Consider the following 22,740-nt stretch of genomic DNA (forward strand, 5'->3'; position numbering starts at 1 on the left):
ACTCAGAAATGCTTAAATGGAGTTTGGTGCAAATTATGGCCAGAAGTTGTACTAGAAGAAGAAAATAACATTCAAGAGATTAGAAATGAAGTTATCCAGATGGCTCAATCAATAGGTTTCGAAAATGTCAACAAAGAGGATGTAAGAAATTTATTAAATGCAGAAGATGATGATTTTTCAGTGGAAGATTAGAAAAACTTGTTAGCAATGAAGCCAAAGAAAATGAAGACAAAATTAAAGACGTTCCTACTGAAAAAGTGTTAGCAACCAAAGATTTAAAAAGATGCTTGAATGAATTGAAAACGTTTTAAATTTTTTCAGTAATCCTGATTTAGGAAGAAGTGTTATTGTTAAGCGATAAGTGTTAAATGCAATAAATCCATATAGGCAATTGTTAAATGAAAGAGGAAAAAAGCATAAACAATCAACTTTAGATTCGTATTTTAAAATGTCATGATTTTATCTTTGTTAGGTATGTAATATTTACTTTTTATTTAATAAAGCTTTTCTTTTTTCAAACAAAAGTCTTTCATCTTCTTTATGCACGAATGTATTCCTATTATGGCCATAGTATTTTTACCTCTGAGAATGAAGTTTCGCTTAACAAAGTAATTTTGTGGAATGCATCCTCTTCCTTTATTTTAGGTATGACTGTACTGTTGGTTATAATGTACTTTTTTGTCTGTAAATTGTACTGATCCCATACATAGGAGGTTGAGGGACCTGTCAGCACATCGTTGCTATGTCTGAGATTGTAGGTGAGGAATCAGACGTCTGCCTTTTTTTTTTTTTTTTTTTTTTGAAGAGTTGCAGGTTGTAGTTGTTTGGAAATATCTTTTGCAGTAGGCTGGCTATCTACCTTTGTCCTCTGGACAAAGGTAGATAGCCAGCCTACTGCAAAATAAAATAAAATAAAAGCAGGTTTGGTATGTTTGCAGTTGCACAGTAAAGAGGTACTAGGTAGCTGCTGCTCTTGTATTAACAGATGCAACAGAAAGTGAAGGAATGATGGTTGCGTGTTCAATGGAGCTTGGTTGCAGGAGGCAAAAACCTGCCACCTCCATATGACACCTGCTAACTCGCCTTCAGCTAAAAAGCCCTGATATAAAGGTTCTAACCTAGATGGGATTTGAGCCTGGTTCTTTCCATCTAAAGACCTTGTCATACTGACTGAGTTATAGATGCTCTCAAAAGTACAAATGCAAACAATAAAGAGAAATATATAAGAAAGAACTAAATGAGTATAAAATATTAAAAAAAATGAAAATTTAGAATTTGTTTAAATTTACCAGTGTTATATTAGATTAATTAATGTCACCTTAAATCTTCCTAATGAATTGATATATGCAGACTATACCATTAAAATCAAAACATTAAATAGTCTAATCAATAACTTATCTTATGGATAAAGAATCTTTCAAACACAAAATGAGATGTCTAACACTTGAGAACTTTTGATTAAACCTTGAATTAAAGAAATACTGTATATTGTGCATATTTCTTTAATTGATAGTTCTAAGAGAATAGTATCAGTTTATGACAACTGTCCATCATAGTGTTAGTTATGAAATTGACATAGCCAATCTGATCAATGCCACTTTCCCCTCTATTTAAGCTGACTAATGCAGATAAATGTTAATTGATTGTGTCCTCTTTCTCATAAAGTTTTGATTTTAATGGTACAGACTGAACATATTTAGTTATTATGAAGATTTCAGATAAGTGACATTAAGCTAAGATAACATTCTGAGATTTAAACATTTATTCTGAATGTTCATTTTTATTATTTTGAACTCTTCTAGTTCCTTCTTATATATATATATCTTGCGTTATGGTTTGAATTTGTACTTTTCCATGTTGTTTTGTGTTCTTTGTTTTCTTCCCACCAATCTGTGTTCTGTTTCCCACCATTTCCTTTCCCCCATGCCCCCCCATGAAATAATCTTTTCACCATATTGTGCATAACTTCACTATAGTGAACCTTGCACTATAGCAAACAATTTCTCTGGTTCCAAGGGGGTGCACTATAGCAATCATCTACTGTAATTAGGAAAAAACTGAGGTAAGTTTTTGAAAAGCTGAAATTTCAATTTCTATTGAGAATTTTTTTTTTTTTTCAGACTAGAAATGGAAATAAATTGAGATTAGAACTAAGATCATGTATACTGTGAAGTGAATCCGGAAGAATTTGTATGATTTGCCTTTTTTCTGCATGTTATATGTTTCTCTTAGCTTCATTTTTCATGAGTGTTTGAATTAATTCAAAATTGGGAGGCATATGGTAATGATTCTTTACTTTACATTTCATTGGATAATTTCATCAGTTTTCTCTGTAAATCTTATCCTTTGCAGGGACTTCACGTACCACTGTCTGGAATTCTCCCGACACATCTAGTAGAATAGTGGCAGTTATTATTCTCTTCACTTATACATTATTGTGGCCTCTATGGGGGAATGACCAGTTTAAAGCTCTTACCTTGAAAAGGGGAAATGTTGGATTGCTTTGTGATTAATATGTCTCTTAAAGCTTTACTCATACTGCATGGTAGAAGAAGGAGGGAAGTAAACTAGATTTTTGCTTCTAAGTTCTATAGGTCTAACAGGTGTTATTTAGTACCACACACACACACACATTTGCCTTTCCTCTGAGGGTTGCAGTTGCTACATCTGCCTCTGTTTGTTCACTTAGTAGATAATGTTTGTTACATGGTGTGAGATTTCTCTGCTTACTGGAAACTTGAAGTAGCTTGGGAAAATATTGTGCTTCATCTCCAGAGTAAAGATTCCAAATTATCTAACACTTTTGTGTTAGAAGGAGGTGGGGAAGTGTCATGGTCAGATCTATATTAAAAATGAAGATATTACAAAGGAATTTTATATTTGCATTAAGTTGATATAAATGGTATAATAACAGTCAGCAGGAAACTGATTTTAGATGAATTGATTTTTCACAAGACAGGCACATGAATTTGACCAGTTTGGAAATCTTGCAAACAATTAGTCCATGTGTGGGACAACTGTTAGAAAACTAGAAATAATAAACTCCTGATTTTTTGACTATCTTTGTATATCCCTCGAGTGCATACCAAGTAATAATGATGAGATTAGATAAAATATGCATTATGTTATAGACTTTCTTGCAACCTTTCTTGTATTTGTATGCTTCACAAATTTCCTTTGCCATTTCCTTTTGTTTGATAATGACACTCTCAGAGAGCATTTAGTATTACTGCATCTAAAAACAACTGAAGAAGAGATATGTATTTGTTGTCATATTCTAATATGAGTAATTTATGATTTGACCATGGGCAGCAAAGTTAAATTCATACTGGATCTAAAGTAGCCACATTACAACCACACACACAAAAAAAAAAAATAAAAAAAATAGTGATATATATATATATATGACTCCTTAAATCAGTATTTTAATTTCATAACTTCTGATCTCACTTTCTTTTAACATATAAACATATGCTTCTTATATTACTTTGCCTGTTTTTTTTTAATTATTATTATTATTATTATTCTCCCACATCTTTCCTGATTTTCTCTCTTTCTACCCATATCACATATAGAAGACAGATTTTCAGGATCTTATATTTAGTTCTTCCCTTTAGATTCACTTTGCATTTCCTTGTAAGCATGCAGGTGTTCTTATTATGTCCTTTTTTTGTTTGCAAGCAGCATGCCAGTTATTGGTGGGATAGTAGCTGAGTGGAGGGCAATTGGGCAGGAACTCTTCAGGTATATGGTTGCATGTATCCTGTCTCATTAATTATTAATATATTTTTGTTTTAATCCATAGAATGAACTAAATATTATCCCACCAGAAATCCACTACTAACTGCCTCATAAAGGTTGGCGGGGGAAAACTCAAATGAGTTCAAACAGTAGTTAAATGGCATTATCAACTCATAAAAAACATTTCATTCTCTTGTTGTGCTCTTCTGAGAGTGTTAAGTAACATGATTTTAAAAATGAAAGTTTCCTTAATATAGGTATTTTTTATAATCTTTGCATAAATTTTATTATTTATGATTTTTAATGATTTTGATTAATAATATATATTTATAATTATTAAGAAAATTCTAGGGAAAAAGTATTTGAAAGGTTCCGTATTATATATCATAATATAGAATTAAAATCACTGTTTCAATACTGTATTGAATTCAGTATTTTCTAGATCTGTGATTGGTGATATAAAGTGTGTTGCACAAATTTCATCACAAAAAATTCAAAAATATATACCTGTACATTAGTGAAAGTGATTCATACTTAATGTACATCAGTGAATCACTGATATACATTAAGTATGTAATTCTCCACTGGTCACAATTTTTGACTCAGATTCATGCAATAAGATTAATAAAACTTTTGTCTATTATGGTTTGGATTTCTGACACTACTTTCATGTAGTTGCAATTTTTTAATATAACATATTATTATTATTTCGGGCGACTCCAGGAAGTCCTTAGACTCATCGAGGGAGGTCCTAAACATCATGTCCACACAACTATACAACATTCTCACAGTATCTATCATACCTTGCCTTGGACTCGCTCACTGTCATAGCACCCACAACAGACTGTGGCAGCTTATTCCACTCATTTACCACTCTAAAAGTAAAGAACACAGCTCTAACACCCCTGCTAACCACACTCTTGCCCAGCTTCCATAGGTGTCCCCTAGTTCTCCCACCACCAGTCCTTATCTCAAAAATATCCTCTGAATTAATCCTATAGAATCCCTTTAGCAATTTGAATGTCTCAATCATATCTCCCCTTTTCCGCCTATCAACTAGTTTCTGCAACCCACAAATCTTCAACCTGTTCTCATATGGTTCATTCAATAAGACCTGCTATCATCTTAGGCACTCATCTCTGGATCCTCTCCACCTCCTCCTCCCCATCAAGAAGGAACCGAGGTGACCAAATCTGGGCACAGTAGTCGAGATGAGGTCTTATCAAGGCTCGGTACAGAGGTACAATAACTTGCTTGTCTCTGCTCATCAAGGTATTTTTCAACAACCAAGTGAGTTGATGAGCTGATTTAGCTACTTTTGCAATGTGCTCCCTAAACTTCATCTTATCCACCAACACTCCCAAGTCCCTAGCCTCATCAATCTCCTGGAGTATGGTTCCACCAATGTGATATACTGCTGCTAATCTTTTCACCCCAAAATGCATAACCTTACATTTTGTCACATTAAATTGACATCCATTCTCCTTAGCCCAGAACTCCAATCTATCCAAGTCATTCTGCAAGATTTTAACATCTTCTGCATTCACTATTGCCCTGCCCAACTTTACATCATCTGTGAACAAATGAACTGTTCCACTTAGATCCTTCCCTATATCGTTAATGAACAGATTAAACAACAGTGGTCCAAGAACAGAACCCTGCGACACACCACTAGTCACAGGTCGTCTTTTGGACTCTACTCCTGAATAAACTACTCTTTGATATCTCTCCATCAACCACCCACCTATCCATCTCACCAACCCTATATCCATTCCCATATGTTGTAGTTTACGGATTAGAATTCCATGTGGTATCCTGTCAAACGCCTTTGCCAGGTCCAGCAGTATCACTGTAAACCCATTACCCTTATCCAGTTCATCCGTCACCTTGTTATAAAACTTGAGCAAGTTACTGAGGTATGATCTACCCTTCACAAAGCCATGCTGCCCCCTGTACAGTATCTCATTTTCATCAATCCATTCCTGTATTTTTCCCTTGACTACTTTCTCCAAGACCTTGACAATGACTCCTGATATGCTGATCAGTCGGTAATTTGCAACCGCAATCTTGGATCCTCCTTTATGCAGTGAAACTATTTTCCCCTCTTTCCACACCTTCAGGACTAAACCAGACCCGAGACTCAGATTAAACAACATGGTCAAGGGCGCTGTTAATTCCTTAGCCGCTTCACGCAAGACTCATGCCGGTATACCATCCAATCCCACAGATGTATTCACATTAAGGTTCTGTAATAGACTATTCACCTCCACTTCATTCATCACAATTCCCGTATAAACTAATGGTTCCTTCTTTTTTTCAATGTCACCACCTGGATGATATACTTTTCAAAGTGCACGCTCAGTAACTCCACTATATCGACTGATTCAGTGACCTTCTTACCATTTTGCCATGTACAGTTTTTTTCTTGCTTGCAGCATATTGAAAGAACTGTTTGGGATTCTCTTTAGCTTTCATAGCTTTCATAATCCGCTTTTGCTTTTTTTACCACACTCGTTACCCTTCTGGCCTGCACTTTATACCGTTTGTGTGCCTGCAGGTCACCCTTTTCTTTAAATTCCCTCCATGGTTGTTTCTTTTTTTGCAGCTCAAGCTTAATGGTATTATTCATCCATTTAACCCCTACTTGTTTTACTATTCGGACCCTAGGTATACAATCAGCCATAACCTCCTGTAAATGCTCCTTGACCACTTCGCATGCTCTATCGACGTCCAGCCCTTGCAGTGCCATGTACATGCCATGGCACTGATCCAAGCAATCTCCTAAGCTTGTCATACTTGCCAGTATGGTAATTCCACATATACCCTGTCTTAATCGAAAATTCCACACCTTTAGCCACCTCCCAGGTCAAGACCATATGATCACTCTCACCAATAGGTGGCAATATGGTCATATTTATTACAGTCAAATTCTGAGATGCTGTTACCAGGTCAAGCACTCTCACACCCCTAGTATTTTCAATTACATGCTGTCTCAGATAGTTATCCCTTAGTAACTGAATAAAATCCAGTTCCTTCCTCACATGTGTCCTCTCTTTCCAGTCATGTTACCATAGTTGAAATCCCCCATAATAATTACCCTCCTTCCATTCATTTCATCAATTTGTTTATGCATACTATCTCCACCATCTATTCCATCACCTGGTCTATAGCAGCACCCAACTGTATATTTTATTCTGCCAGTCTCAATCTCACACCAAATAGCCTCAGGTGAGCTCCTTTCACTATCCTGCGATACAACTTCAATTCTCCTTGGCTGCAGTTCATCAGGTATCATCAATAACACCCCTCCCCCCATTTTATTCTCTCTGTCCCTCCTAAACACACTATAACCTACTCATTCTATCCCACTAACTATATCATCTTCCGTCAGCCATGTTTCACTAATGCCAATAACCTGTGGCCAGAAAGAGCCAATCAAGGCCAAAAATTCTTCCTTCTTGTTCCTAATACTCCTGGCATTAGTATACATGAAATGCAGTTATCCCTTTGTCCCACCCCTATCTTGATGCGTTATTCTAAATGTCCCATTCCCATTTTTTGTCCTTAGTGCTGGCTCAGGTACATTATATACATTCTTACACTCAACTGTCTCACTAATGTCTGGATATCCACTTCCCCCTCTCCTCCGTGGTAGTTCTAGTTTCCCTGGTTCTGCACATCCATTTTCACTTCATTCAGCAACACTTTTTCCAGTCTCCGCATACCAAGTCCATTTAAATGCAGGTCATCCATCTTGTATAAATCCTTTCGCCCATCAATCTCATTCCACACATCCACGAATTCCACACCACACGGTCTGCATAACCTGCGCATAATGTCATGTGCGATTATGGCCCTCCTAAACTCCTCTCTGTCATGCCGCAGCAACAGACTCACCATTTTAACTCTGTCACTCTTTTCTTTCGCTACCTTTAACAATACTTTCAAGTCCTCTCTCATAAAGAATTTATCTCCTTTCAATTCATTCGTACCCACCACAACTATCAATTCTTTCACCCTCTGTTTTTGCACTCTAATACTCTCACTTACATCATTAAATTTCGCACCCAGTAAGTACGATTTAGTTAAACTCCCATCTATCACTCCTCTTAATAACGAGTTACCATACAACACTCTTTCCTTCATTTCAGAAACTCTCCCACTCTTACACTGTTTATTTACGTTAGCCGAATCTCTCTGGAAAGAGTTTTGCAGGTGCTCTAATTGCTGCTGCACATTTTGTATCACTGCTCACAACCTAGCGATCTCACTTCCTACAAATAATTCCTCATTTTTTTTATCATTCAAACCATTATCTCTCTCTGTATAGTTGCTTTCACTCTTTCTTTGATCACCACTCTCATTGCCATCTTGTACATCGCAATTCCCTTAAAAGCAACTATTTTTAATCACATTCTGGCTTTCTTCAACCATAACTGTCTCGCAACCTGACACATACTTCAACTCCTCACTTTGCTTACACTTTCTGCACATTCTCCCACTACTATCACTTTCAATCCAAACTCCAGCCTCATTCGGGAATGCATACATCCCACACACATCACATTGGACAAACTCTCTCACATTATAGTTTTTGAACAATGGCGTCGTATTTTTGGATGCCATTATCTTACGTTGCATTGCCGTCATATTCAAATCTATGAAACGTATCGTTAAATACTAAATTAAATAACGGAATTCACACCAAAATCACACGGACACAACAAGCTACCAAAATTAAACAATATTACGTTATGATTTTAACCTATATTCTTATTTTCACTCAAAATTATACTTAGCTTTCGGGAGAGCTCTCTGAAAACACAACCGACCATCTAGCCCTCTGAAATCTGAATATCCCTGTGGAAGCGATGTATGCATCCATAATGCTAGACCACCCCAAGAAAATGTTCTCAGTTCAAATCTAGTCGACAATTAGAGGAACCTTTTCTAACATATTTTCTAATATTCTTTATACACACACACGCACACACACACAGGTAACCATCGTATAATGCAGATGTTAGGTTCCATAGAAATGGCGCATTATATAAATAGCGTTATGCGAGACTCAGATCAAATAGAAAAAGTAGGATTATGTTCTGAAATTTTTTATTTTCAATTATATAAACAACAAGGACATATCCAACAAAAAAAAAAGATTTTTATTTAATTCAGGTAATTCATGCAAGTTAAGAAAACATAAACTATGAAACAAATGCATAGTATAAAATTATAAAAATTGCAAATTGTACGTAAACTTCATTGCACATAATGTATAAATGTTTTAGGCCAAATAAAGTGCATATTGTAATCATCATCACCACTGTCTTGAAAAATAACATTTCGTAGATGTTCTTAATTTACGAGTGGTCTGACGTTGTCATCACTCGAAATCTCTTGGACAGCATTTGTATAATTCTCATCGCATACTTCGCTGGTTTAATTATCAAGAAGTCAGGAAGACAAATATCCAATTGTCTCATGAATTTTCCAGAGTGCTCCATTGAGGGATCATTATTCATAAAATCACTTCCTTTCTTGCCAAACCCAATCCTTCTGCGAATTTTCTTTAAACTGAATTTTTTAAAAATCATCACAATCAGAATCTTTGGCAGAACTTTCCCCACCATTTGGTTCGACGTCATATATTAATTGTACAAGTTCCTCCTCATTTAAATCTGTTTCCCTATCAGTTAATTCTGCAATATGGTTGAAAGCTAATTTTGCTTTCAACCATACTTTAGAAGCCTTCTCCATCAAAAATGTGTGCAATGTTTATTATACGACTTAACTCGGCATCCACTGAAGGTACGAAATTTTGTTCCAGAAACAGCTTCAGGCCATATTTTTTTTCAGCAAGCATTCAGTGTAGAGAGTTGTAATTCCTTAATGGACAGAGAAATAATTTTCATATAATTCAATATTGATAACTCTTTCCATACTTGAGGAAGTGTCATGTTTAGATTAGATTCCATTTTTTTACAAAATTAATTGGAATGTTCGACAAATATAATGTGACTTAAATGTTGATATTATTCCTTGGTCGAGTGGTTGAATAAGTGAAGTAGTGTTAGGCAGCAAAAAAAAGTTATTTTTTGCTGTCTAATTATGGATGGCTTAAATTTGTTGGGTGACCTGGTGCGTTATCTAAAATTAGTAGAATTTTGAAGTCTATTTTTCATTTTTGTGTAACTTTCTACATCGGTTACAAAACACTTGAAAAACCAATTTTCAAACATGCAAGCTGTAACCCATGCCTGTTGTTGTCCTTCCAATAAATAGGTAGGCTGGACTTGTCGAGCCTTTTCATAGCACAAGGATTTAAGGATCAGTTAATAAACATTGGTTTCATCATGTGATCACCTGATGCATTACTACAAAACAGTAGAGTAATTCTATCTCTGGAAACTTTAAATCCAGGAGTTGTTCTTTCATTTTTCGAAATATAGGGTGCATTTTGGCATTTTTCTCCCCAATATAACCCAGATTCATCTGCATTGAATGCCTGGTCTGCACTATAACCACCTTCAAGAATTTTTAAAAGTTCTCCTGGGTATTTCCAGGCAGCTTCTACGTCAGCTGATGCTGATTCTCCCTGGATTTTAAGATTACGCACAGAAAACCACTTTTTAAATTTTTTGAACCAACCCTTACTGGCACAAAATCCATGCTGAGAGTTTTCTTCTGAAAAATCTTGATCAAGTTCTTTTAAATGTTTATAAACTTTGAGAGCTCTTTGTTTAATAAGCTTTCTATCCAAATCATTAGAGATTTTTCCATTTTTTTCCGTTAGAATTTTGCATACATGAGCAACGTGCTTTGCACTTGCCATTGACCCAGCAATAACACTTTGTTGGATTTTATGTTCATTTTGTTTAATTGTTCAAATTGTTGATTCATTTAAATTCATAGTCCTTGCAACAACTCCTGGTTTTTCTCCATTCTTCAACTGATCCAAGATTTTAATTTTTTTTTGAGAGAAATGAATTTTCTTTTCAATGTTGTTTTTTTTTCATTTCGTTGCAGTTTTAGTGGCCATTACTATAAAAATAAATTTTTTGCATTAAAAAAAATCATTGCATATTAATTAGGTATGTAACTCACCAAAAAATAAAGTGTTCAACTTGAGATTAACACCCATGATTTTTAATGCACTTTCCTGGCAGAAAACGAAGACAATTTCAACAATAAACACTTAATAAAATAATATAAATTCGCTACTTATAACTACATGTGCAACAATAAACACCTTATACTGTACACAATTGACACTACACAAAAAAAATATGTACATGCATGCTGAAGGGTATTTCCTCTAATATAAATTTGCTACTACTTATAACTACATGCACGATACGGGCAGATACAAATTTAATGAAGACGAATTTTGATTTTTAAGTTGCATGGTGAAAAATATATGAAAAGATAAAGAGGTACTATAATTTGTAGATTGTTATATTGAAACCGTGTTGTATACGTACCGCATTGAACAAGGCTACAATTTGTAGACCGCATTATTTCGAAACTACATTGTATAAGTACCGCGTTAAACGAGGATTACCTGTATATATATATATAATAAATCATTTTATATAATGATCAGCAAGCAGTGAAAGTGTGCTTGCCATTTCTAATCAAATTGTCATCAGATTATGGAAGGTAAAAATGTATGACATTTTCATGAGTCTTTAGTGTTGAATATATAACTACTCCTTTCTTTTCCTGATCATTATTGCCCTCAATTGATCATAATTGTGAGTAGTCCAGGAGGCTTGGAAACCTTTGGACGCCTTGTTCGAGACAATTAGCTTCATGTTGCCTGTGATTCATCTCTGGGGCTTCTTTTGCCTGAAGCACCAACAATGTACCACAAGGCAACACTACTGGTGCAGGCGGGGGTTGTCACTGGAAGGCTGTCTCAACCCCCCCCCCTTTTTATTTATAAAAAAAAAAATGAAAGACTTAGAAAGCTGGTTGTGCCTTTTATGTAATGAACTTTTATATGCTAAGATTTTCATCATTTGTTGCTGGATATTGTGATTGTGCTTTTCACTTACCAGTTTCATATAGCCATAAGAATAAATAAATAAATAAATTGCCTTGTAGTTATTTAAAATAATCTCCCATGTTTATGCCTTTGTTTCTATAACACCAGTGATGTTAACAGTACTTCTCTAATTCTTCTGCCAGTTATGCTTCTTTTCTGTTCATACTTCTGATGTTGCTGATGCTCAATCGGAGTTGATTTTTGTATTTCACTTTTCACTCTCCTCCATGTGAGACGCCTGTTCATGATGAAGGGGACCTCCTAGTGATGGTGCTGGCTTGGCTCTTTTCTTTCTTTTTTTTCTTTTCTAATCTTTTCTTTCCTGTATTCTTGTCTTCTGAATTTTTATTGCTATCTTCCAGACCACCATTGCTGCGATCCAACACCTTGCTGCTGTTTGCCATGCAGTGTGACCCATGGACAACAGGAAATGTGGATACCAGCAGTCTCACACTAATTTAGCCTCTGCTTGAGCAAGCTGGGTGGTCCTGTATGGCCTGGCTGGTGTGGTATCTGTATATTGTCTTGGGTAGCCATTGCACTTCACTCTGAATCACACAGTCATTAAATGCCCAAGAGTGGACTTCCATATGTAGCTCCATGGTGGTGGGTGTTCTGGCATTGAATCAAACTCCTGAGAATGAATAATTTTTCATTCTCTAGTTGATTTATTTACCTGAAGTCCCATTTGGATTCAGAAACTATAGAATCAGCAACAGAAAACAAAAGTTAAGAAACAAAAGAATATCAGAAGCTGCAAGAAATACACCACTTTTCTTAATCTTACACTCAACATGTCCAGTTGGAAAAATGTGACCCTTCTTAATCCAGAAGGATTTGGAAGGGTTGACAGGATCTTCAAAATCTGTAAAGAAACTTCTTTCAGGAGAGATCCTTATTGAAGCAGCTGCAATAACATGATCAAAAAATTATTCGATGAACATCTATCGGGAGAATACTAATTACAATAACCCTCACCCCAACACGCACACAAAGCTTTTCCAGAGGCAAAATATCAGAGTATAATCTCCTTGATGTCCCTGATGAAGAGATATACTCTGATCTCAAGGAGCAACAGTCATTAGAAGAATCCCTATATCTAGGTATGATATAGGGATTCTATGATATATAGATGATATAGGGCATCTAGTTCTCAACAAAAACATTATTCTTCCCTTCAACAAACCAAAACCATCATCTGTCTGTCAAAGCAGGATATCTTAACTGTCCAATACAGCTGTATATCCTAATCCCACTTCCCTTACAGTGCCTCAAATATCAGAAATATGATCGTTCTCAAACTGCCTGTTATGACTCTGCCATCTGTGCCTGATGTGGCAGCAAAGAACATGAGAATAAAGATTGTAAGAGCAAAACACCAAATTCTCTGTGAGAGAGACCACTCAGCATACTCTGGAGCATGCCAAGGGTGGAAGGACAAAAAAGAAAGGCAATACAAAAATTAAAAACAGAGCCAATGTATCATATCAAGAGGCAATATACCACAACTGTAGTAACATCTGCTAAACCCTCTTACTCTGAGATGGTGAACTGTAAAGAAAGTGTCAGTCAGAACATTGATGTGTGTCAATCCTGCCTTCCCACAACTACAACATCCCTGAAAGATATGACTTGCTCACTAGCTTGGTTGGCCAAGTGGTTAGCATGCCTGTTCTCCATGGTAGTGGGTTCAAACCCCACTGTGTGCATGGGTGTTTGTGATTGATTGTCTTTAGGTGACTGATGAACTTCATTGCCTGGTGTGAAACCACCATCCCACTTATCAGATGGCTGAAGTGGCTTGAAAAAGTTCCATATTTACTCTATTGGGCAGATTTCCAGCTATGTAAAAATAAATAAAAAATGGCAAAAAAAAATCTATTGAGCTAATAAAAGAGAAAAATCATTATCGACTCACTCCTGAAGACATGCTAAAAATGGTTCCATTGTGTGAAAATCCTATTATTAAAAAAAAAAAAAAAAAAAATTATACTTTCACTGCAGAGGTCGTAGAATATCTGTTTACGCTTATCATAAGCTAATTCAAATTCACACAACTTTTTTCTTTTTTGCATTTGATCAATTGTCAAACATCTGTTGACCTTTCTACAGAAACGTTTTCACCATTAAAAGTTACCCCTGCCTCCATACTCTTTATTAGATGGCCCATCAACAGATAGCATGGATGCATGCTCCCCTACTCAGGAAGATAAAACAATTAATATTTTGATTGCCCTAGTGGGAGTGGAATTTGATATCTTGGATATTATTCTAAAAGAAGAAGAAATGATGGATACTAGCTGTCGGCAATTATCAAAAACTAAAAACTCCAAGTCTAATGAAAACAAAACCTTTCAACATAGGACGCCAGATGATACCACCAAAATGAAATGGAAACATCCCTACAATGGAATTGTTGTAGATTCTAACAAAACATAGACAACAAGGCTCTCTTTCAGAAATATGAACCAGTATGTTTTCTGCCTGCACGAAAAAATACCTGTAACCAAGTGATGATCAGGCACTCCATAATGTTACCATCATAAGGACAGGATTTGGTGGAGGAACATAGAGGAATTGCCACCCTTGCGGGCAACCATACCACTTTCCTCCAACAAATCCAAATTAACACCCACCTAGAAACAGTTGCTATCCAGTTCTCAGTCAGTAATACAATAGTATGCTGCATTTATCTTCCTTCTGCTGCAGATATTTCTCAAGATATCCTTTGATGGTGTCATACTGCACTGCAGTTACCATCCCTTTATTTTTAATAGAGGACTTAAATGGATACAGCAAAGTAGTGCCTGAGGACGATTTTTTGAGCATATGCTGAACAACAGCAATCTCTCACTCTTAAACATAAGAAGTAACACCTTCTTCCATATGCCTACCCGAACATTCACTGCCATCGACTTAACTATCTGCTCACACTCCCTTTTCTCCCTGTTGAAATGAGAAACTGATGACAAGCTATTGGGGAGTGATAACTTTCCCCATGCAGAGAAGTGGATACCACCACTTTTCTGCAACCATGTACTACAAATATTGCGATGCAAAATTCTGGAAGCTGTTGTCCCCCTTTTCCTCATTAGCTGAATTTGATTCTGCAGCAGTCAGCTCATCTCCTATCAGAGATGCATGTAACAGAGGAGTGTATTATAGGAGCAGCACAACTGTAATTCCTAAAACATTTAGTCAGTTCCAATGTTTTCCAAAGCAATGGGAGGAATGGCCATTGCACAGCAGCCAAAGATGCCCATAAGAAAACTTGGAGTATGTTCCTCGGGTACTCCACAACAATAAGCTTAATTACTTTCGAATATGCTCAAGCCTGAGCAAGATGCATCTGTTGTTAGAGCCCTAAGGAATCCTGGATCCAATACACTTCTTCTAAATAAATCAAGATCGTCCAGCAGCAAAGAAGTATGAGAGAAAAAAAATCTAGAAAATGAAAAGCAGATATACCACCCATCAACTCTCTTCTTAGAACACTTGCTGACCACCCTCATCTACACACTTGCCAAACCCAACAACAATTGTCGATATATTCAGGGAGATTTTTGCAAAAAAACATTGGTACATCTTCCCCACTGAGTTCCTTGCCTGAAAAAAAAGTAAAGCGGGGGGAGTCAGATTTCTTTGCATGGTATATGGTATGGAAGAATACAACAGGCCATTTACCAAAGAAGAAATGAAAGCTGCTTTGCTTAAATGCCATCCAAATTCTCTTGGACTAGATAATATCCATTATGAGATTGTAAATCTGTTACCATCATCCATGGATCACTTTTTTGTTGCATCTCTATAACAGAATTTTCTATGAGAGCATTTTTTCTTGATACCTGACAGAAGATAATTATTACTTTCTTTCCTAAGCCAGGAAAGGATCCAAAATCTCCTAATGATTACTGTCCACTTACTCTGCCTAACTGCTTGTGCAAGATTCTGGAAAAAATGGTAACTCTTGTCTTTTATGGTTTTTGGAGACAACCTTTTTCCAGAACACTATCTGGTTTCTGAAAATATAATTCTACCATTAATCATCTAGTCTGACTGGAGGCATTTATTATAGATGCCTTCCTAAAATACGAGCATCTAGTAACGGTTTTTTTTTTATATTGAAAAAGCATATGGAATTGCTTGGAAATTTGGAATGTTGATAGACATACATAATTATAATGTTAGGGAGCTCTCCTCTTTTTATCAAGAACCTTTTACATAACCAAATCTTCCAAATCCAAGTGGAAACTGCTCACTCCCAGCCATAAAACCAACAGGAGAGAATCCTACCAGGATCAGTTTTAAGTGTCACGCTTTATGCAGTAAAGATTAACTCAGTAACAGAACTATTTTCTTCAATAATAAGTAATGTTATTTATGCATATACTTCACCAGCTTCTGTCATTCTTGTAATATGAGGGTCAATGAAAGATGAGAGTTGGCAAACAATGACCATCTCTCAAAACGAGCACTTGCAAATAGGTTCAGATTTTCACAGCAGAAGACAGTTTGTGTGCACTTTTGCATACATGGTTTTCATCCTGACCCACAGCTTCAATTTGAACAAACACTAATCCTAGTTGCACTAGAAGCCAAGTTCAAACTTATATTTGACAGCAAATTTAATTTCCTCCCTCACATATGTCAATTACAACACAAGTGTCACAAAGCAATGAATATTCTACATGCCCTATCTTTCACCTTTTTGGGTGATGACAGATATGCTTTGCTTTGTTTATATAGGGCATTGATGAGATTAAAACTGGATTATGAGTCCCAAGACTCTGCCTATACTAGGAGAATACTCTCTGATGGCTAGGCCCTATTCATCATCAAGCCATTGGAATTGCAACTGGAGCATTTCGAACATCACCTATTCCTAGTCTGTATATCAAAGCAAATGAACCACATTTGTTGCTTCTTCATCAACAGTACGCACTGTTGATGAAGACGTCCTCCCTCAATGAGTCCAAAGACTCATTGAGGGAGGGCACCTACTCCACAACTCTGTCTCCGCCACTCAGTCCACCAACTACAACTATATTCATCATCTACACCAACGACCACCACCACTAGTATTTCACAGACAATCACAAACATCCATGCCCACGGCGGGATTCGATCCTGCGACCTTTTGGCTGGAGAGCGGATATGCTAACCACTCGGCCAACCAGGCCGGCGAACTATTGTGTGGCCAACTTTTTTTTTTTTTTTTTTTTTTTTTTTTTTTTTTTTTTTTTTTTTTGTCCATGATTAGAGAATCTTTACAACGTTCAACAGATAAACACTGACAAAAAAAAAAAAAAAAAAAACCTTTTTCCAACAGTTGCTAATATCTATAAATTGAAACGACCAGAATGATAGTTTAACACGTTCGCTGCCACGCTACTTTGGCATGGTCTGTTCCCCTACGCCGAGCAGTTTTACTTCTTCTAGGTCAGTACGATAATCTCGTTACCGGAGGTAAACGTCCTACGAGTATACTCGTAGTTGGCTTGTACAGAGCATATACGGTCTATGAGAATACACAGTTTTGATGCTAGCCCCACAAGCCAAGGATTTTCACTTCTTCAAGGTCACTACAATAATCTCGTTCCCGGCAGTAAGCGTCATACGAGTATACTCGTAGCTGGCTTGTGAAGCAGGTTTACCCACTACGAGCATACTCGTAGTTGGCAGCGAACGTGTTAATTATCATGTTGGAGGCTTAATGGAAAGTATACAGCACTCAGAAAGTATTAACATAGGTTTAATACTTCCTATATTTCGTCCTAGTCACTAGGACATCTTTGGGGATTATAAAAACAACTAATGTAACATGAACACAAATATTATACAATACTAAGCCCAACCACGTGGGTGACACTAAAGTCCTATCTAGGTGGAGCACCCTCTAAGGGCAGTTGTAGGTGGCCTGGAATGTAAGGTGGGACCTCTGGTGATGAGTGTTTCCCAAATTTTTGGAAGCTTAATGCAACTGTATTTATTAAGATTTGGTTGGTTACTGAGAGCTGCTGCTGCTTTTAAGAATAGTCTCTCTTTCTTTAATTTGCTGTGGTGGAGCATGGTGGTTTTCTTCCAAGAGACCCTGTGGGTGGCGTCCAAGACATGATCACCCAAGCCTGACTGACCATAGTTGTGTTTACAGATGTGAGACTTGTGTTCCTCTAGGCGGATGGATGTTGATCTGCCTGTCTGTCCAAAGTATGCCAGCTTACAGGAACAGGGTACTTTGTAAACTCCAGGCAGAGAGAGAGAGAGAGAGGAGGGAGCTGATAGCAAGTTTGCAGTGGGGCTTATATGCTGTTGTAGGTTGTACTTTTTTAGAATCTTGGCTATTTTTTCGAATGTGCCACAGATGTAGGGTATGATGATGGCATTTTTAAACTATTGTTGAAGAGAAGGACGGGGAGTGGGGGAGGAACTGATTATTTTTTGATATTGTGATCGCTGTAGCCATTGGAGAGGAAAGTGCTGTGTATGTGGTTAAGCTTAGTACTGAGGGCAGTTCCACTGGAACAAAGATTGTGGGCTCTCTTGGTAAGAGTTTTAATAATGCCATATTGTTGAGAGGGGTGGTGGTGGGAGAGTTCCTGAATGTATCTGCCTGTGTGTGTGGGTTTTCTGTATACAGTGAAGGCAAGTGTACCATTAGGCAGGTGTTTAACTAAGGTGTCTAGGAAGGGTAAACAATTGTTCTTTTCCATAAACTGGATTCTTGAATGTAGGCTATTGAGATGACTGAGGAAGGAGTCTAACATGTCTGGGCCATGAGGCCAAATAGAGAACATATCATCTACATATCTTAGCCAGATAGAAGGTTTGAGTGGGGCTGAGTCTATGGCTTGTTTTTCGAAATCTTCCATTAAAAATGCCATTACCATACCCTGCATCCATGGCGCATCCGAAAAAATAGCCAAGATTCTAAAAAAGTACAACCTACACACAGCATATAAGCCCCACCGCAAACTTGCTATCCTTATCTGTTCTACTAAAGATAATCTCCCTCCTCTCTCTCTGCCTGGAGTTTGCAAAGTACCCTGTTCCTGTAAGCTGGCATACTTTGGACAGACAGGCAGATCAGCATCCATCCTCCTGGAGGAACACAAGTCTTACATCTGTAAACACAACTATGGTCAGTCAGGCTTGGCTGACCATGTCTTGGACACCACCCACAGGGTCTCTTGGAAGAAAACCACCATGCTCCACCACAGCAAATTCAAGAAAGAGAGACTATTCTTAGAAGCAGCAGTCTCTCAGTAATCAATCAAATCTTAATAAATACGGTTGATTAAGGCCACCTACAACCGCCCCTAGAGGGTGCTCCACCTAGATAGGACTTTAGTGTCACTCACGTAGTTGGACTTAGTATTGTATGATATTTGTGTTCATGTTACATTAGTTGTTTTTGTAATCCCAAAGATGTCCTAGTGACTAGGACGAAATATAGGAAGTATTAAACCTGTTAATCCTTTCTGAGTGCTGTATACTTTCCATTAAGCCTCCAACGTGATGTCCTCACAGCACTTAAGTCTCTACACATGGATAGTTTAATCACTAATATCATTAGGCATGTTAAATGCAGTTTCTACATTGTTATGTAAACTATGTGGTATTTTCTGGTATAGAAAAGATCTTGAATGTTACACATATTAATTAATAATTTCCAAATGTCATGGAGGAGATCATTCTTTGGTTTCCATTTAGTGTGCCTTTCAAGTGAATGATCTCGAATGACTCCTTCAACAATCTATAGAAGTAATTTTCTGAGTTGGGCATGGGGGATGCTTGCCCATTTACTATGTGATGTTCTTTGAGGGTGTGCACTACTGGTCTGCTTTTTTCTTCCCTTTTGTTTTCAAAATTATCTATATGTTCTTTGTTCCAGATTGTGAAACTTCTCTCAGTTTCTCCTGGTTTGAAGGCTGTTCTGATGTTGACTACCTTTAATATTTGGGTTGTTTTTCTTGATGCATTGCCAATGTATGGTATCGATTCCATGTCTTTGTAATTCATTTTTGTTATCATAAGATGGTTCATCAGAAAAAAAGTTTTTTGAATAGTCATTTTGGAGGAACTGATTAAATAGGATTTGAAGTTCTTTCTTTCATTTTGATTTTGTTATGTTTTAGTATGTTTAAAGATTTTTCAAAGTTTTCATTATATCTAATTTTTGTTGAGTGTGATGGAACAAGCTGGCTTGTAGGTGCCACCTACCTGCTTGTGTGGGTTTCTTTCCTATAGGCTTCTGATGATAATCCTCCAGTGAATGTTTTGTTAATAAGGATGTCTAAGAATGGTAATTTTTTATTATTTTCTACTTCTAATGTGAATTTTATTTTTGGTTGTTGATTGTTCAGAAAACAAAATCTTCAAGGTTCTTTGTCAGTATGTGTCCAAATGATAGATGTCATCAACATATCTCCACCATACATATGGCTTTAAGGTCACCTGTGCAATAGCTGATTCCTCAAATTTTTCCATTTATTTGAGTGTGTGTGAATGTTTATCTACAAAATGTGTTGAGTTTTTTCAAGCAGGAATATATATATGTCCAATATGAGTTGGTGATTGGAGGTGATAGATGTGAGCCCTTTGGAAGATTGCATATTTGATACTAAAATTTTTCTCTCCAAGTATAGAATGAAAATTTTAGGCAATGATGTGGAAGAGACATGATGTCAGGAGGAAATTGGATTTCAAGTATATTCATGGATTCTTCCACAGACATGGTTTATAACAAAACTACATCTAAACTAGCTAATATACCTGATGGGGAAATTTGAGTGTGTGTGTGTGTGTGTGTGTGTGTGTGTGTGTGTGTGTGTGTGTGTGTGTGTGTGTGTGTGTGTGAATGTTTACCTACAAAATGTGTTGAGTTTTTCAAGCAGGAGTATATATATGTCCAATATGAGGCTTGAAGAGATTAAGTGTTTCGAGAGAGGATATATTCAAGAGCTTCTGCCATCAACTATTTGGATGCAGAGGGATATCTGTCTTACGAACTTTAGGCACACCCTTGGAATGATTATAGATTTCAGTTGTTTTTTAGGGTCTTCTGTAAATTCAAAAGTACAGGAGATTAGATCATCGGTTCTTATATGTACTAATCAAGTAGGATCATGGTCCATTTCTGAATATGTGGAGGAGTCCAATAACATGCAGGTGATCTTTGTCATAGTATGCACTATTTAAAATGATTGTTGAATTCTCTTTGTCTGCTTTAAGTAAAATTATTTCATCATTGTTACATAAACTTCTCAAAGTATGTATAACATTTAAGAACATCACTATGGTAGCAGTCACATATAGAGTGCACATCAATATAGAGACAGCACATAACTTGCCTAATGATACTCTTGATTCAACTATCATTCCAGTCTTTATAGATATTAGCAGCTGTTGGAAAACTTTTTTTGTGTGTGTGTGAGTTGTTTTACTTAAGGTAAGCAATCTCCTTGAAGATGCTGTTAGCCACATAGACAGGTGCAGAACAAGTCAAGGAAATACAGCTAGTATAAATAATAAGAGTATAAAAACTTTGTTTTTGTTTTGTTAAAGATCAAACTTTCAGCAGAGTTTGAGTACTATGAGAAAGAACTGTTTTTTTGAATTGGACTGAAATCAGTTGAATGATGGGACTAAAAGGTATTTGTGGAAGAGGAGGAGTCCTTCCCTCCTCTCCATTTTGTTCTAATTTTGTCCCAATTTTCATTGAACTATATGTAACATTAAAGATGACCAAATTTGATGAGAATCATGGGAATGAATGCAAATGTCTGCTGAGGAAGCAGAGGAGGAGGAGAATTATGCTTTTTTGCTACCTTTAAAGTTTTCTAATTCTTTTATTGATTGGATTTAATTTCAGTTTTGTCAGCTGGTTCAATCTGTACTTGAATGAATCCTATAATGGGTACGGTCAGTGGATACTCTAGTGCTAGACTTAAGTCACTACCTATGAAACTCTTGACATTATGATTATTATTTTATGATATCTCCATGGAGTCTGGAGACTCATCATGGGAGACCCAAATCAACCATTACACACACAAATCCTATCCTTGAATCCATTCACCATCAGGGAACTCACAATCCATTCCACTTTCCACACAAAAAATCTGGTCCGCACACCCCTACTAACCATGCTCTTACACAACTTCCACGAATGGCCCCTAGTTCTCTGACTGTTTGTCATATATTAAAAATTTCACTTGCTTTAATTTTATAAAACCACTTTAATATCTTAAATTTTTCTGTCATGTCTCCTCTTTTCTGCATATCAATTAAACTTTGTAACCCACAAACCTTCAATCTATCCTTGTGGGGAATATTCCAACAGTCACCTCTTAGTCACTCATTTCTGAATCCTTTCGAACACCTCCTGGTGACCAAATTTTGCAGAGTAGTCAAGATATCTTGGTCACTCATCCTGAATCCTTTCGAACACCTCCTAGTCACCAAGAAACCCAGGTGACCAAATTTGTGCTCAGTAGTCAAGATGTGGCCAAATCAGAGCCTTATAAAAAGGGATAAAAATTTCCTTATCTTTTCTTATTAGCAAGAAAAGATAAGGAAATTCATTGAGCTATTTTACCAACTTTTGCAATGTGTCCTCTGAACTGCAACTCTTTGTCACCATTATACCCAAGTCCCTAGCCTCTTCAATTTCCTGCAGACCATCAATATGATATACCATATGCAACCTTTTCAACCCACAGTGCATAACCTTACATTTTGCAACAATAAATTGATAGTCATTATCCTAACATCAAAAAATGGACAAATTCCTCCCTTTCTTAATTGACATCAAGAAAAAGTGACCTAGATGATTGGAGGAGGCTAACAAAGAATATCACCCACCAGCTATGAGTGACCCAACATTTAGGACTACTGGAGAGAAAGAAGATCCTTTGCCCATGATGCCAATTTATTTAAATCATCCTGCA

General features: G+C 36.7%; 1 protein-coding gene across 4 annotated transcripts in view; it reads left to right on the forward strand.

The window, feature by feature from the left end:
* Uggt (UDP-glucose-glycoprotein glucosyltransferase) overlaps positions 1–22,740 on the forward strand; it is an 835,069-nt gene that overhangs the window by 652,196 nt on the left and 160,133 nt on the right. For 3 of the 4 annotated variants that reach the window (XM_090403047.1, XM_090403049.1, XM_090403048.1), the window contains exon 33: positions 3,685–3,744. The exons of the other annotated variant lie outside the window; for it this stretch is intronic. In XM_090403047.1, the coding sequence (XP_090259173.1) occupies positions 3,685–3,744 (60 nt within the window). The remainder of the gene's footprint in view (positions 1–3,684; positions 3,745–22,740) is intronic. 4 annotated transcript variants of the gene reach the window in all.

The sequence above is a fragment of the Typopeltis vanoorti genome, chromosome 13, assembly GCF_054136105.1.
Source record: "Typopeltis vanoorti isolate ZY-2024b chromosome 13, IOZ_Tvanoo_1.0, whole genome shotgun sequence".
Classification (NCBI taxonomy): domain Eukaryota; kingdom Metazoa; phylum Arthropoda; class Arachnida; order Uropygi; family Thelyphonidae; genus Typopeltis; species Typopeltis vanoorti.